This window comes from Ovis aries, chromosome 2, assembly GCF_016772045.2.
Source record: "Ovis aries strain OAR_USU_Benz2616 breed Rambouillet chromosome 2, ARS-UI_Ramb_v3.0, whole genome shotgun sequence".
Lineage (NCBI taxonomy): Eukaryota > Metazoa > Chordata > Mammalia > Artiodactyla > Bovidae > Ovis > Ovis aries.
In genome coordinates this window covers 23,316,235-23,329,310 of record NC_056055.1, presented here as the reverse complement: position 1 = coordinate 23,329,310, position 13,076 = coordinate 23,316,235, and the positions used below count along the sequence as shown (strand labels likewise).

General features: G+C 49.2%; 1 protein-coding gene across 1 annotated transcript; it reads right to left on the bottom strand.

Moving 5' to 3' along the window:
• Window positions 1-233: 233 nt before the first annotated feature.
• Window positions 234-6,979, bottom strand: NXNL2 (nucleoredoxin like 2). Its single transcript, XM_015093020.4, has 3 exons — window positions 6,818-6,979; window positions 6,361-6,713; window positions 234-569 (listed from the first exon to the last, which is right to left on the bottom strand). Exons 2-3 carry the CDS (start codon window positions 6,660-6,662, stop codon window positions 401-403), a joined length of 471 nt encoding a protein of 156 aa, XP_014948506.1. The 5' UTR covers window positions 6,663-6,713; window positions 6,818-6,979; the 3' UTR covers window positions 234-400.
• Between the last annotated feature and the right edge of the window lie 6,097 nt (window positions 6,980-13,076).

The following is a 13,076-nucleotide window of genomic DNA, read 5'->3' as shown; positions in this document are numbered from 1 at the left end:
ACAAAATTCTGTAAAGCAATTATCCTTCAATAAAAAAAAAATTAAACAGAAAATAAAATAAAGACATCTCCAGAAAATTTGTATCAATAAATATGCCATTTTACCTGAAGAGCTTGTATAATAAATACATGTTTTGCATAGATTTCCAATAGCTCATTGTGAACACACTTAAGCTCATGTGGAGAAAGCTATGCTAAGAATAATAAAAATAACTACCAACAATGCTAGAGGGAGGGCATTCCCTGAGCAACATTTTATTGCCATCACAGATGAGTGCTTCTGCTCTGAGAGAAACCACCAACACAGAGAAAGAGAATGCTCTTCTTCTCTGCCGGGTTGAGGCTGCAGCAGCAGGAGTGACTGCACACCTGTCCAGGCTCCCCGGAGACCCGCCCCCGGCTCAACCGGAGAAATTCTGGAAGATGTCGGCTGCCTCCACCCAGTTCTGGAAGCAGGCCAGCCCCCGCTCCCGGATCTGCTTCCGCCCTTTGTCGGTGATGACCTCCCCGCTGGGCTTCAGGATCACAAGCCTGGGGATGGCCGTGATGTGGTACCTGGTCCTCAGCTCGCTGTGGGAGAGAAGAGGGCGGCTGAGGGTCAGCATGGGACAGGCCAGTCCGCTGCACGTCTGCAGGGACCGGCGCCTCCCCAGAGCCCGCTGAGCCCGCAAAGCCTTAGCACCCAGCCTGCCCGGCGAGCCCTCCCAGTGGGCTGAGGATTCCTGTGGGCTCTTCTTGCTGCTGGCTGGTTCTCAGCCAATGCTGCCTCAGAGGGGCATCCGGTGATGGGACCGTTCTGCATCTGTGCTGCCCAGCGTCATAGCCATGGTCACCCGTGATAACTGAGCACTTGAAATCTGGCTGGTGAGCCTGAGAAACTGAATTTTTGGTTTTAGTTCATTTTGTTTGTTTGTTTATGTATTTTTTGGCTGTGCCAAGTGGCTTGCAGGATCTTAGTTTCCCAATCAAGGGTTGAACCCATCCATGGAAGTAAGACAGAGAAGGCAATGGCACCCCACTCCAGTACTCTTGCCTGGAAAATCCCATGGACGGAGAAGCCTGGTAGGCTGCAGTCCATGGGGTCGCTAGGAGTCGGACACAGCTGAGGGACTTCACTTTCACTTTTCACTTTCATGCATTGGAGAAGGAAATGGCACCCCACTCCAGTGTTCTTGCCTGGAGAATCCCACGGATGGGGGAGCCTGGTGGGTTGCCGTCTATGGGGTCGCACAGGGTCGGACACGACTGAAGCGACTTAGCAGCAGCATGGAAGTAAGAGCACCAAGTCATAACCACTAGAAGGTGAAAAGAAAGTGAAGTCGCTCAGTCGTGTCTGACTCTTTGAGACCCTATGGACGGTAGCCTACCAGGCTCCTCTGTCCATGGGATTTTCCAGGCAAGAGTACTGTAATGGGTAGCCATTTCCTTCTTCAGAGGATCCTTCCGACTCAGGGATCGAACCCAGGTCATTGCGGGCAGACGCTTTACCCTCTAAGACACCAGGGAAGTCGACCACTAGACCACCAGGGAATTCCCTATTTCAGTCTATTTTAAATTTAAGTAGTCACATGTGGCTAGTGGCTGCCGAATGACAGTGCAATTTTAAACCCACAAGTAACCTAATAAATCTGGATCCTTCCTATCTCAAGAGGTTTAAATACATCAGGTACCTATAATGGGAAAAGTTAAAATTCCGTAAGTTTTAGACAAATGCCAAGGCTTACTAGACTTTCTACCCTATAAATTCAAGGACATGCTGATTAACATTTTACCTTCACATGTAATAACCCCTCGTGTGACCATTTTACAAAATTATTTGTATTCATTTAGGGAAAGGAGCGGTCTGCCTTCTCAGTTTTGCAAATCTCCCCATAACCTTCACAGGGATTATTGCCCTCAGGACAAGACAGCTGGGTGCAAATCCCGTCCTGCTACCAGCTTGCCAGGGCCTCAGGTTAGCAGTAATCTGATTTCCCTTATCTGTCGCCCTCAGGGTTGTGAACCTGAGAGGAAGAAGAAATGCATTTGAGACCCTCCTGTTACCAAACCTCCCCTGTGACACCTCCATCAGGTCCTCCCTGCTGCTTTCTGGTGTCCTGCTCCAAGACAAATCTTAATTCAAACTAGAAAAAAGAAAACAAAAACAGTATCTACACCCAACAGAGAAAATATGCCTTGCTTTCACGCATCTATGAAATGGTGACAAAACCAGTCATGTTGTTGGTCATAAAGGGATCTTAATAAGTTTCAAGTAATCAGTGCAGATTGCTTAATCAGACCATAACATAATGGAACTGGAAAGCAACAACCAATAATTTTTGGAATGAGTTAAAAACTAAATAACCATATGTTATCTATGAAATTGTAAAGCAGACTTACAAAATAATTAGAACAGGGCAATATGAATATACTATGGGTCCCAAGCTATAGGTACAATTAGACACAGAGAGTTGTCTTACATATTCTTGTCCAAAACTAAAAGGCCTCTATATAGATGAGTTCTGCGTTTAATTCAAGAAAACTGGAAAAACAATGATGAAGCAATTATAGAGAAAGTAGAAAGAAGGCAAAAGAAGATAGAGGACAAAAATCACTGGACTAGGAAATGAATCCATATGGGGTGAGCAACAAAACAAAACCTGGTTCCTAGACTAAGAGAAAAGCTCTATCGAGACTGAGAAGGAAAAAGGGACAACACAGGGACATCAGGAGTCAGGCAGGCCTTCGAGGAGTGAGGAGGAGGTCTGAAGACACTTCATTGCCCCAGCTTCTCTTCAAAGGATCACCCAGTGTGGACCCTACATCCCCACCCTGGCAGCCTCTGCCTGGTGACAGGTGTCACCCTGGAACCATGAAGTCATCTCTGTCTCCTCTGGGAGCTGTGTCCAGAGAGAGTAGACCAAGCCTCAGAAAGGAAAGAGCCTTGTTGCTGGGCAGAATGAAGTGATAACTCAGTGTTTTAACCATTTCAGGGAAATGTGAGAGTCCATTCCCTCCTCACCCTGCATGCAGTCCCAGCACTGGCTCCCTCCCTTCATCTAAAGCAGCGCATCCTTTTCCCTGGCGCAACTGCTTCTGGGTTGTCATGGCAACTTCTGGCTCCAGTCTCTTTCCATCTCAGCCACTGGTAGCCAGGCTGTTACCAAGCAAATCTCTCTACTTGCTTCAAGTATCCATCAAACAAGTGCCCTGCAGGTGCCAAGCCCTGAACAATGTCTAGTTCAACCTCTGGGACTACAGAGACCACCGCCCCCACCAGACACACACTCTGACAACAGGAGTGACGCTGGCTCAAGCTACGGAGGGCAGAGGCCTCAGGGGCCGGACACGCACCCGGTGTCCCGAGCTACTAGGAAGAGAAGTGAGAGGCTCCAGGGCTGGAGGATGCCGCATGTGTAAGACCTCTGGAGGTGGGAAAGTGTATGGAGTATTCTGGCATATTCGCTGTCAAGTCTGACCAGAACACAGATGCAAACGAGACAACAAAAAATAAAATGAATGAGGGTCAAATACTGGAGGGGGATGTTTGAGACACGGACTGAGTGGGTCTCGCATGCCTGGCAGCATGCAACAGAAATTCCTGCTGGCAATCAGGGATTTTTCTTTATTCCTTACTTGGCTCTTGGGCTCATAAAGAAAGGGAGGGAAGGCAGGACAGACTCTGTCTTCAATGTTGCTCTCGCCCAGCTGCACACACAGGCATCAAGGCAGGACCTGCTGTCCTCTGGTTTTCTGATGACCTGCCTGAGGCTCATAGAGGACAGCAGATGACGCGTGTGGACCACTGGAAAAAGACAGCCCGGGTCCCTCACCTTCTCACAGCACCAAGAAGAATGCCATGCTCTGCACATATTGAGAACTTCGAAAAAGGCCTCCTGGAGGCTTTCTACATTCTTTAGTTCTCCTTGGTGGCTGTTACTTTCATTTATGCTCACAATCTGATTTCAAAATGCAGGCTGGGATAAGCAAAATTTAGGGCTTAGCTCCAAGAATTTCCCACAGAATACCACATTTCCTAATTTATAAATTGCAATGACAGGATTAACAAAGTTTAATCTGGGAAGGGTAGGCCCCAGGAACTAACTTCCCAAACTGCTGCCCAACCCCCCCGACCGATCGGATTCCTCCTAGGTGAGGCTGGCAGCCGGAGATGGCCAGGGCCTAGTGCAGCCCCAGGCCGGGCCCTAAACAGCTCAGTACCTGCAGTGGACCAAATGCGCCTTGACCAGTTAATCCAGGAAGCAGAGAGTACGCTGTAAGCAACCCCCAACCCCACCCTTATCCCCACCCCCAGCAAGGCTGTGCTGAGGCTCAGTGTCCCCTGGGAGAGGAAGCTGGAGCAGAAACAACTGGCTCCAGAGCCGGGGCTCCCATCTCTCCACTTCAATAGCACATCTGTGAAATGGGCAACACGGAAAGTACTGCTACAGAACCAGCTGGCATAGCTCTGAACTGGTGCATCAGTGCAGTTCTCATCCATCACGTGCCCTGTCATTATACTCAGCAACTGAATACCTTGCCTACAGTCACCCCACAAGTAGATCCCACAACTGGACTCTGCCGAGGCCCTGAGCCCTTTGCTTGATTACTAACGCTGTCACTTTCAAAAATTAGTGTATTCTTTCAAAAGCGGTGTGTAACTTGGATGCTAAGCAAATCAAAACTCCTTTTACAACCACCACTAGATGTGAAGCTATAGGAAGTTTCAACCAAGTAAATCATGGTCATTTGGATGTCTCATGGAAGACTTTTCCTAGTCACGCCTTGAGTGAGGTCTTGGGGAGCAGGGAACCTGCCTTGAAGGGCCTGGATCTCACCTCTTGCTTAGCATCAGCAAAAGCATGTGCTGGGGAAAAATTACTCCTCCAGGGAACTTTCCAAAGTTAGCTTTCATTTTTAAGTGTCCAGAAGGAAAACCGTTTCAGAATAATTAATTTGGGGGAATGCCGCAATTGAATACTAATTCCCAGAAAAATGTACCACGTGGTGTTATTTAAAAAAAAAAAAATCCAGAAATTCACCTCCATATCTGTTAAGGGGAAAGTGGGGTAATGCACTTGGTGAAGAACAATTAACCTCAGTCTGGACTCTTACACCACAGGTGACCCCAACATGCCAGACAATCGGTGCCTGTGCCCCACTTCCCTCTTCCAATCCTCCACAAAGTCCTCCCATGTCCTCTCTCTTCCCTAACACACCACCCCCCACCTTCTCCCTCCTCCCCTCCATAGATCCCATGCCCACAGCCAACAGAACACCAGGGTTGGGACTTCCCTAGTGGTACAGTGGTTAAGTTTTTGAGCTTCTAGTGCAGGGGCTGTGGGCTCAATCCATGGTTGGGAAACTAAGATTCCACATGGTACACAGAATGGCAAAAAGAAATTAAATTTAAATTAAAAAAAAATAGAGCGCTAGGGTCAATTTCTAGTTTGTTCACAAATTCTGAAATCCATGTCACATATTTTTCTAAAAGCAAGGGTGGGGCAAGATCCCTTCAGAGAGCATGGATTTTTGTCACCTCTGACATCTGTCTCAAGAGCCCAGGAAGCTGCTGCTTCTTACAGGCATAGGGGCAGGAGACACCTTTATGAAATTTCGGTCACTGCCAATAAAACTGAAACTGCAATCTGGCTTGCAGTAGGTTCCTCCAGGACTTGAGTCCTGACCCTTCTCCCCAGCACCTGGTAGGCCCAGGCTACTGGGCCAGGGTAGTCCACCCATAGTCTCCAGTTCTGACCTGAGCATCCATTCTGGATCTCCCTCTCCTACTCTCCAGATAAGGGTCAGTATCTTCCCTGTGCAGTGCGGGTGTGCTCAATGCTGTGTCCGAATCTTTGAGGACCATACGGCCTGTAGCCCGCCGGGCTCCTCTGTCCATGGGATTCTCCAGGCAAGAATACTGGAGTGGGTGGCCATTTCCTCCTCCAGGGGATCTTCCCAACCCAGAGATGGCACCTGCGGCGACTGTGTCTCCTGCATTGGCAGGCAGATTCTGTACAGCTGAGGCCCCTGGGAAGCCCTCCCTGCACAGTAGGGTGCAGCATCTCAGAGCTGTGATTTCTCGAATGGGCTCCCTGCCGCAGAAAAATCATCACCAGAACTTATACATTCAGATTCCCAGAGCCTCAGATCCACTGAGCCAAAGACTAGGGTGGACCAAGGTCCGCGCCCACCGAGTTCCCCGTCAGCCAACGCTAGAGCCTCCCTGGGAAGCCAAAGCAAAGAGGCTCAAACACGAAGGGGTGGGGATGGAGGCTATCAAAGAGGCCCTGAGAGCTGGGAGAAGCCCGGGGATGAGGGATTGGGGTGGGGGTTGGTGTGGGAGTTCCCAGCACCTCCCACACACACGGTCTCCACTCACTGCCGGTAGGGGTCGTGGAAGGGCAGCGCCAGCCAGGCACCGTGCAGTTCCTGCATGAATTCCAGCATTTCCTGAGCGCTGCCGTCGGCGGACACGAAGACCACCTCGAAGGGCGCGGGCGGCCGCGCCTCGTCCACGAGCTCCTCGTAGAAGTCGCAGAGCAGCGGCGTGAAGTCGCGGCTGGGCGCGCACCGGCCCGCGGCGAAGTATAGCGCCACCACCTTGTTCTGCAGCGCCGCCTCGGCCTCCACCCACGCGCCGTCGCAGGTCACCAGGCGCCGCCCGCCCAGCACGTCCACCATGGCCGGGCGCGGGGACACCTGCGAGGGGGGACACCTGCGGCAGAAGGACACCTGAGGGGAGAGGCGGGGCGGTGAGCGCGGGGCACGGATAGTAGCGGAGGAGCGGACCTGGGTGAATGAACTCAGGTGGCTGATCCCTGCGGGGGAACGGTCACCTGCGGGCGGGCAGCGATGTCTGGCTCCCTTCGCACCGCCGGGCGCCCGGACCTCGGCACCAGCCTGAGCCTCGGCCTCTGGCGGGAGCACGGACGTCCGCGCTGGGGTGAGGGGGAACACTCACAAACACCCGCGACCCCAGGTGTAGCGGCCGTAACACCAACAACCGCAGCACCGGCCCCCAGAGAACCGAACCGCCCCGCCCCTGCCCCGCCCCCTTCTGCCTCTGCCCCGCCCCCTCCTGCCTCGGCGCCCCGCCCCACGCCTTCCTCCGCGACCCTCTGCACGTCCCACCTACCTGCGGAGCTCTCTGTCCTGCGCTGCTCGCCGCCTCCGCGCTCCTGGCCGACGCACTCTTCTCCGCCACCCTTTCATGCCCTCCCCCTCCGCACCCTCCCCTGGGCCCCGCCCGCCGCGCCCTCGCCCTAAGTCCCCGGGGCGCTCGCCCCACTCGGCGCTCAGTCCCTCCCCACCTGCCCCAGGGGTCCCACCTGCGAGGAAAGGTAAGAGCGATTCGATCTGTAGGGGGCAGGGATCCAGCGCTGGGGAGACCTGGGCCCTGTTCTTTCTCGAGGTTTGCCTCGAAGTACTGCGCCCTGGCAGAGAGGGTCCCTGCAAGAAATTAGGGGCGGTTCTTAAAGAATGTTTTATTCGGAGAACCAGAGTATTACTGTGCCCGGCACTGGGATTCAGTAGCGAGCAAAACAGTTTCTACTTCCTGCCCGGGATGGTTGAGGCATTCACGCGGGGCTCATTTTAAAAGATTTAGCGCCAAAAAAAAAAAAAGTTCAATGGTCAATTTAAATAGTATTCTGATGTTAATGCAGAAAAAGTTTGTGATGAGCAAAACATCAAACATGTCAGGACAGGATCCCACCACCGTGCCGTTGGACGCCGACCGAGCTCCTCTAGCCCTGAGTCCCGGCTCGCGCCCTGCCTCGCGGTGCTTATGTTCCCGATGGGACAAGAGGAAAAAAAAAACAAGGTGAATGAGGAAAACACAGAGCCCTTGCGATGGAGCGAGAAGGGAAAGGAAGCGCGGATGGGGAAGGCGGGGTCTCCCGCAGATGAACTTCCTGCAGCCACCCGCTGTCCCCAGGGAAATGGGACGAAAATGCGCGGACAGTTTTCACTACTAGCCCCACCTCCTCGGTTGGTTGTGTACGCGCGCTTGGCAGAGCCAGGTCTAAGGGAAATTCTGTCCGAGGATTGATGCTGTTCCTTGAAGCGTAGTGCCAAAGCCCTGATTCACTGTCCTCTTGGAAGAAGGGGGGATTTGTAGGCGAAGCGGAGGGGAGGAAAAGATTGAGAGGAACTACAAACACTATAAATCTTGCATGTACAGGTCCCTGACATTTCTTAAAACTCAGAACTAAGATGAATGTAGCGACACTAAATATCGTGAAGACTGTATTTTTCATCTGTTTGGCTTTCTTCGTTTATCACCATAGTGGGGAAAGTTGGGAACATTCCTTTTAGTGATGATGCCACCTGCCCACCGACAAATTCCAGATTTTTGGTATAAGTATTATGTGCCCTCCCTGTGCTGGGGAAGGGGTAAATGTTCCTTCCTGGGAGCATAGCCCACTCAGTTACCATGGTGAAAGGGGCACAGCCTTCCAGGGAAGAGAAATCCTGGGGAGAAGAGCAAGCTAGCGCCTCTCCGCACCTAGGGACCCTCCTCCTGTGACTGCTCTGAGTGAGTGAGTGTGTGTATAAGCAAGCCAGGGACCCCTCCCTCAAGAACCCCTTCAAGAGGAACATAGGCACAGCTCAGCTCTCCTCCAGCTCTGCATCTACTGAGTGTTCTCAACCAGTCTGTGAAGGGACTTTCCTAAGGCCCTTCCTGAGCCGTGATCCTGTGTCATTTGCTTCTGACCCATCGCGCTGGCTGACCCTTAAGGTGGGAGAGGGCTGCAGATGCTATGAGAGGAAGCCCAGGGCCCTTTCCTTGCCTCTTCTGGAATCAAGTCTCCTACCCCTTCTCCTCCACTGAGCACAAGAGCAGCCATAAATGGAGTCCTGGAAACAGGATAGGGTGACTAACCCCAGCTGAGACATGCAGCATCCGTTCATACCTGACTTCCTTCCAGGGCATCAAAGGGTGGCTGGATTGCTGGCCTCTGCTAACCAGCTTTATGTGTCCTGGATAATCTCAGTGGAACTGAGCAACATTCTTATTCCTAATGCTTGAGAGCAGCTCCATGAGGGCCTCCTCACACCTGCCTCCCTCCCCTGCCCCCTCTCCCAGACCCCTGCCATTACTCTAAAAATAGTTTACTGTTCACATACTCTACCTTATTACCCATTTCCCACCTGAATTTAAGGGCAGCATTTTCTGCACTGTCTCTGTCTGATAACTTCAATTCTTTTAAAGGCTTTCCTCTGTCAAACTTTAGACAGGCTCCTCTGAACCCTCTTCTCCACTAGGCCTTGTCCTCATGATAAGTCTAGAGTAAGATAGTCAAATAGCTAGTTTAAAAATCCCACTAGGAAATTATAAATAGATGGGGAACTTTAGGGGGCTTTGAGAGACCATTGTAAGTTAATGATTGTAAGTTAAGTTAATCAAGAAAGCAATCAGAAAATTGTGAAACAAAGCAGGCTTTCTTAATAACAAAACTGTATGTCAAGTCAGTGACACCTGAATCCTGCTGGTTGAGGTCAGTAAGTTAATGACCCCTAGAACATGTTCCTCTGTGTATGAACTAAAAACAAAAATAGGGCTTCCCTTGTGGTCCAGTGGTTAAGAATCTGCCTGCCAATGTAGAGGACACAGGTTCAATCCCAGGGTTGAGAAGATCCCACATGCCTCAAGGCAGCTGTGCCTGTGTACCACAACTACTGAGTCCATGCTCTAACACCCAAGAGCCACAGCTATTGAGCCCAGGCACCACAACTATAGAAATTCAAGTGCCCTAGCCTTCTGCAACAAGAAAGAGTAACCCCTGCTCCCCTCAACTAGAGAAAGCCCTCTTGCAACAATGAAGACTCAGAACAGCCAATGATTAAATAAATAAAAATTATATATATATATGGGAAAGGTGATATTCCAGAGTAGAAGACCCTCATTATACAGAAGCCTGAGATGATTAACCATATTTTAGCATATGTTACCACCCTTCTGCTGATTTGAATAGCACCTTGACAATCCAAGATTGACTACATAGCGATCAAAAAACTGTACCACCCAGGGTGGAGGAGAAGCTGATGATGGAAGCTTGATGTCTAGTCAAGAATGAGGAAGAGAGGACTTCCCTGATGGTCCAGTGATTAAGAATCTGCCTTGCAATGCTGGGGGCACAGGTTCAATCCTTGACTGGGGAACTGAAATGCCACATGCCACAGGGCAACTAAGCCCATGCACCACAACTGGAGAGAGCCCATGTGCCTCAACAAAAGATCCTTCATGATGCAACAGAGATCCCAAATACTGCAGTCAAGACCTGTGGCAGCCAAATAAATAGATGAATACTTTTTTTTTTTTTTTAATTTAAAAATGAGAGGGCTTTCCTCAGGGCTCAGTGGTAAAGAATCCACCTGCCAGTGCAGGAGACATGGGTTCAATCCCTGGTCGAGGAAGATCCCACCTGGAGCAACTAAACCCTGCATCACAACTTCTAAGTCAGTGTTCTAGAGCCTGGGAGCCATCCTGGTGAGCCCATGTGCCACAAATACTGAAGCCCACACACCTTAGAGCCCGTGTTCTGCAACAAGAGAAGCCACAGTAATGAGAAGACCACGCACCGCCCCTGCTTGCTACAACTAGAGAAAAACCCACACAGCGGCGAAGACCCACCATAGTAAAAAAATGAATTAACTGATTGATTTTTTAAAAAGAATGAAGAGATAGTCTTCTCCCCCATCCTACTTTTCCTTTAATTGTAAAAATGTAGCCTAAGTTCTCAGAGCAGAGCCCTTTTACCTGCCCATGTGTATCCTTCACAAGCATCTTATACAAATAAATCACTTCTTTTTTTGAAAATTTATTTATATTTTTAATTGAAGGATAATTGCTTTATAGAATTTTGTTGTTTTCTGTCAAACCTCAACATGAATCAGCCATAGGTGTACATATATCCCCTCAAATAAATCACTTCTTATTATCACTTTGCCTCTCCCTGAATTCTGTCCATGCTGAAACATAAAGAACATGAGCACCACTGAGCTCTGAGATGTGTTCTGTGGTTTCATTCAGGGCCCCTCATCGGCCTGCCTCAGCCAGTCCTCGCCAAGAATCCTGCTGTCATCCCTCACCCCTGAACTGACCGCCCCGGCCTGCCTTCAGCAAGAATCCTAGGTAGATTTAGCGAGAGTAGCCCATCCTTGATGTCTCCTCTCAGTAGTTTTCCATTCGATGACTCTTGGTGATGGACAGGAAGGCCTGGTGTGCTGCGGTTCCTGGAGTTGCAAAGAGTCAGACATGACAGAGCCACTGAACTGACTGACTGACTGACTGACTCTCCTTTCTTAGGCATAAATCCCCACTTGTCCCTGCCTTAGGAATTGAGCTCAACTCTTTCCCCTTATTGCAGTAGTATGAATAAAATCTTATTTGCCTTTAACTAGGATCTGGCTCTGTTTCTTTTGAACAGTCTTCAAAGACTGTGACACCTCAGTTTGCTTATAACCATGGCATAGACTGACAGGCAGAATGTTTCCAGAGCTAACTACTGGCTGGCTGGGTATGTGGGGTCTTCAAAGGCTCTCCAAGGAGAAACGCTCCAGTAAAATCATGGCTCTGCATTTCTGTGTTCAGCATGCACACTCTCTCCACTTCTGAACGAGGCTATTCCTCACTAGAGAAACTCCTTTTCTAAGCAGGAATGTTTGAGAAGTTCCCATCAGTGCACTTCTGCTTTGTCCTGTCTTTTGTTGACACACTGAATTGCTTCTGCGTGACAAAAGAGGGACGTGTGAAGAGCATGGTACCCTCAGCTGCTTGACATAAAGTTGACTTTTTCTTTTCATTGCCAAAATGTACAGATGATGGTTCATTTCTTTGTACTACTGCTTACAAATATATAAATAGAACTATGAAAACTTTTTTCTGCTCTGATCAGCATAGCAAACAAATTAGATATCCTAGTGTGCAAATATTACATTCTGAATTTCCCGGCTTTAAATATTCATGCTTACTTATTTTCCTGTATTTAAATATTTGTTCCTAAGGATTGGTATCATGAGGTTTTCGTGACTCATTTTCCAAAACAGTGGTTGGCCCATTGCAGGGAAAGAATGTTGAAATGACAAACAGAAGCCTGGGTTTATCAATGATGAGCTGTGGGGCCAGGGGCAAGTCATCCTCAATAGATACCAGCTTCTTAGAGATGATAATGTTTAGCACTTCACACAGGCCTTGTGATGGACAAGGAAGTGGTCCTTGGTCCCATTAGTTCTTCCTGGTGATGCTTTTAGATAATTCTAGAAGCAGTTGGATTGCTCCACCAGGTGACTTAGAACAGAAAAGTGCAGGTGCAGAAGATGGCAGTGTGTCTCACTTAGCTTGGGCTACCATAACAAAGGACACGCGCTGGGCAGATCAAACAGAAAGTTACTTTCTTACAGTTTTGGAGTTGGATGTCCAAGTTCAAGGTTCTGGTGAGAGCTCCCTTCCTGGCTTTTCAGCCGTCTTTTCACTGTGTCCACACATGGCAGAGAGAAAGAGGTGAGTGAGGAGAGAGGAGGAAGAGATATCTTTCTTCCCTTATAAAGCCATAGTCTATTGGATTAAGGCTCCTTAATCCAGTGACTTCTTGTGATATTGTTATTAATAACAAAAAAAAATCTATATTTGGTCTTTGTCCCCCAATCCTGGTGCAGAGCTCCTAAAACCCTTGGGATTTCCTAAGTGATGAGAGGAATAAAGGTATCTTTTTTATGTTAATGAGGTGCTTTTTTTTGAAATGCTCCAGAGGACAGGGCCTGGTTACCAAAGGAGTTAACCAGGTGCTTAGAAGGTTTGAGCTTTCAATCTCAACCATCCTATCCCTTGGGGAAGAAAAAGGGAAAGGAGGTTGGATCAATCTCCAACAGCCAAAAGTTTAATCATTCTCTCAGCAAGTTGGAGAGTGTGACCAACTATATGGTATTACTCTCAGTTCCCACTGTTGTTGCCACCAGGGTGAAGAATCAGATATTGGATGTTTCAGCCAATTGAATCATCAGGACAGAGGGTCATTGTAGTCACTGTTACCAACAGTTGCATCAGCATCATACACATTGGATGTCAATCATTAAGTTCATTAGGTTGTCCAG

Excerpts from the sequence above, each read along its gene's own strand:
- NXNL2 (XM_015093020.4), bottom strand. The coding sequence starts at position 6,662 with ATGGTGGACGTGCTGGGCGGGCGGCGCCTGGTGACCTGCGACGGCGCG. Across the intron at positions 570-6,360 it reads TTCCACGACCCCTACCGGCA|CGAGCTGAGGACCAGGTACC; the intron begins GTGAGTGGAGAC and ends TCTCTCCCACAG.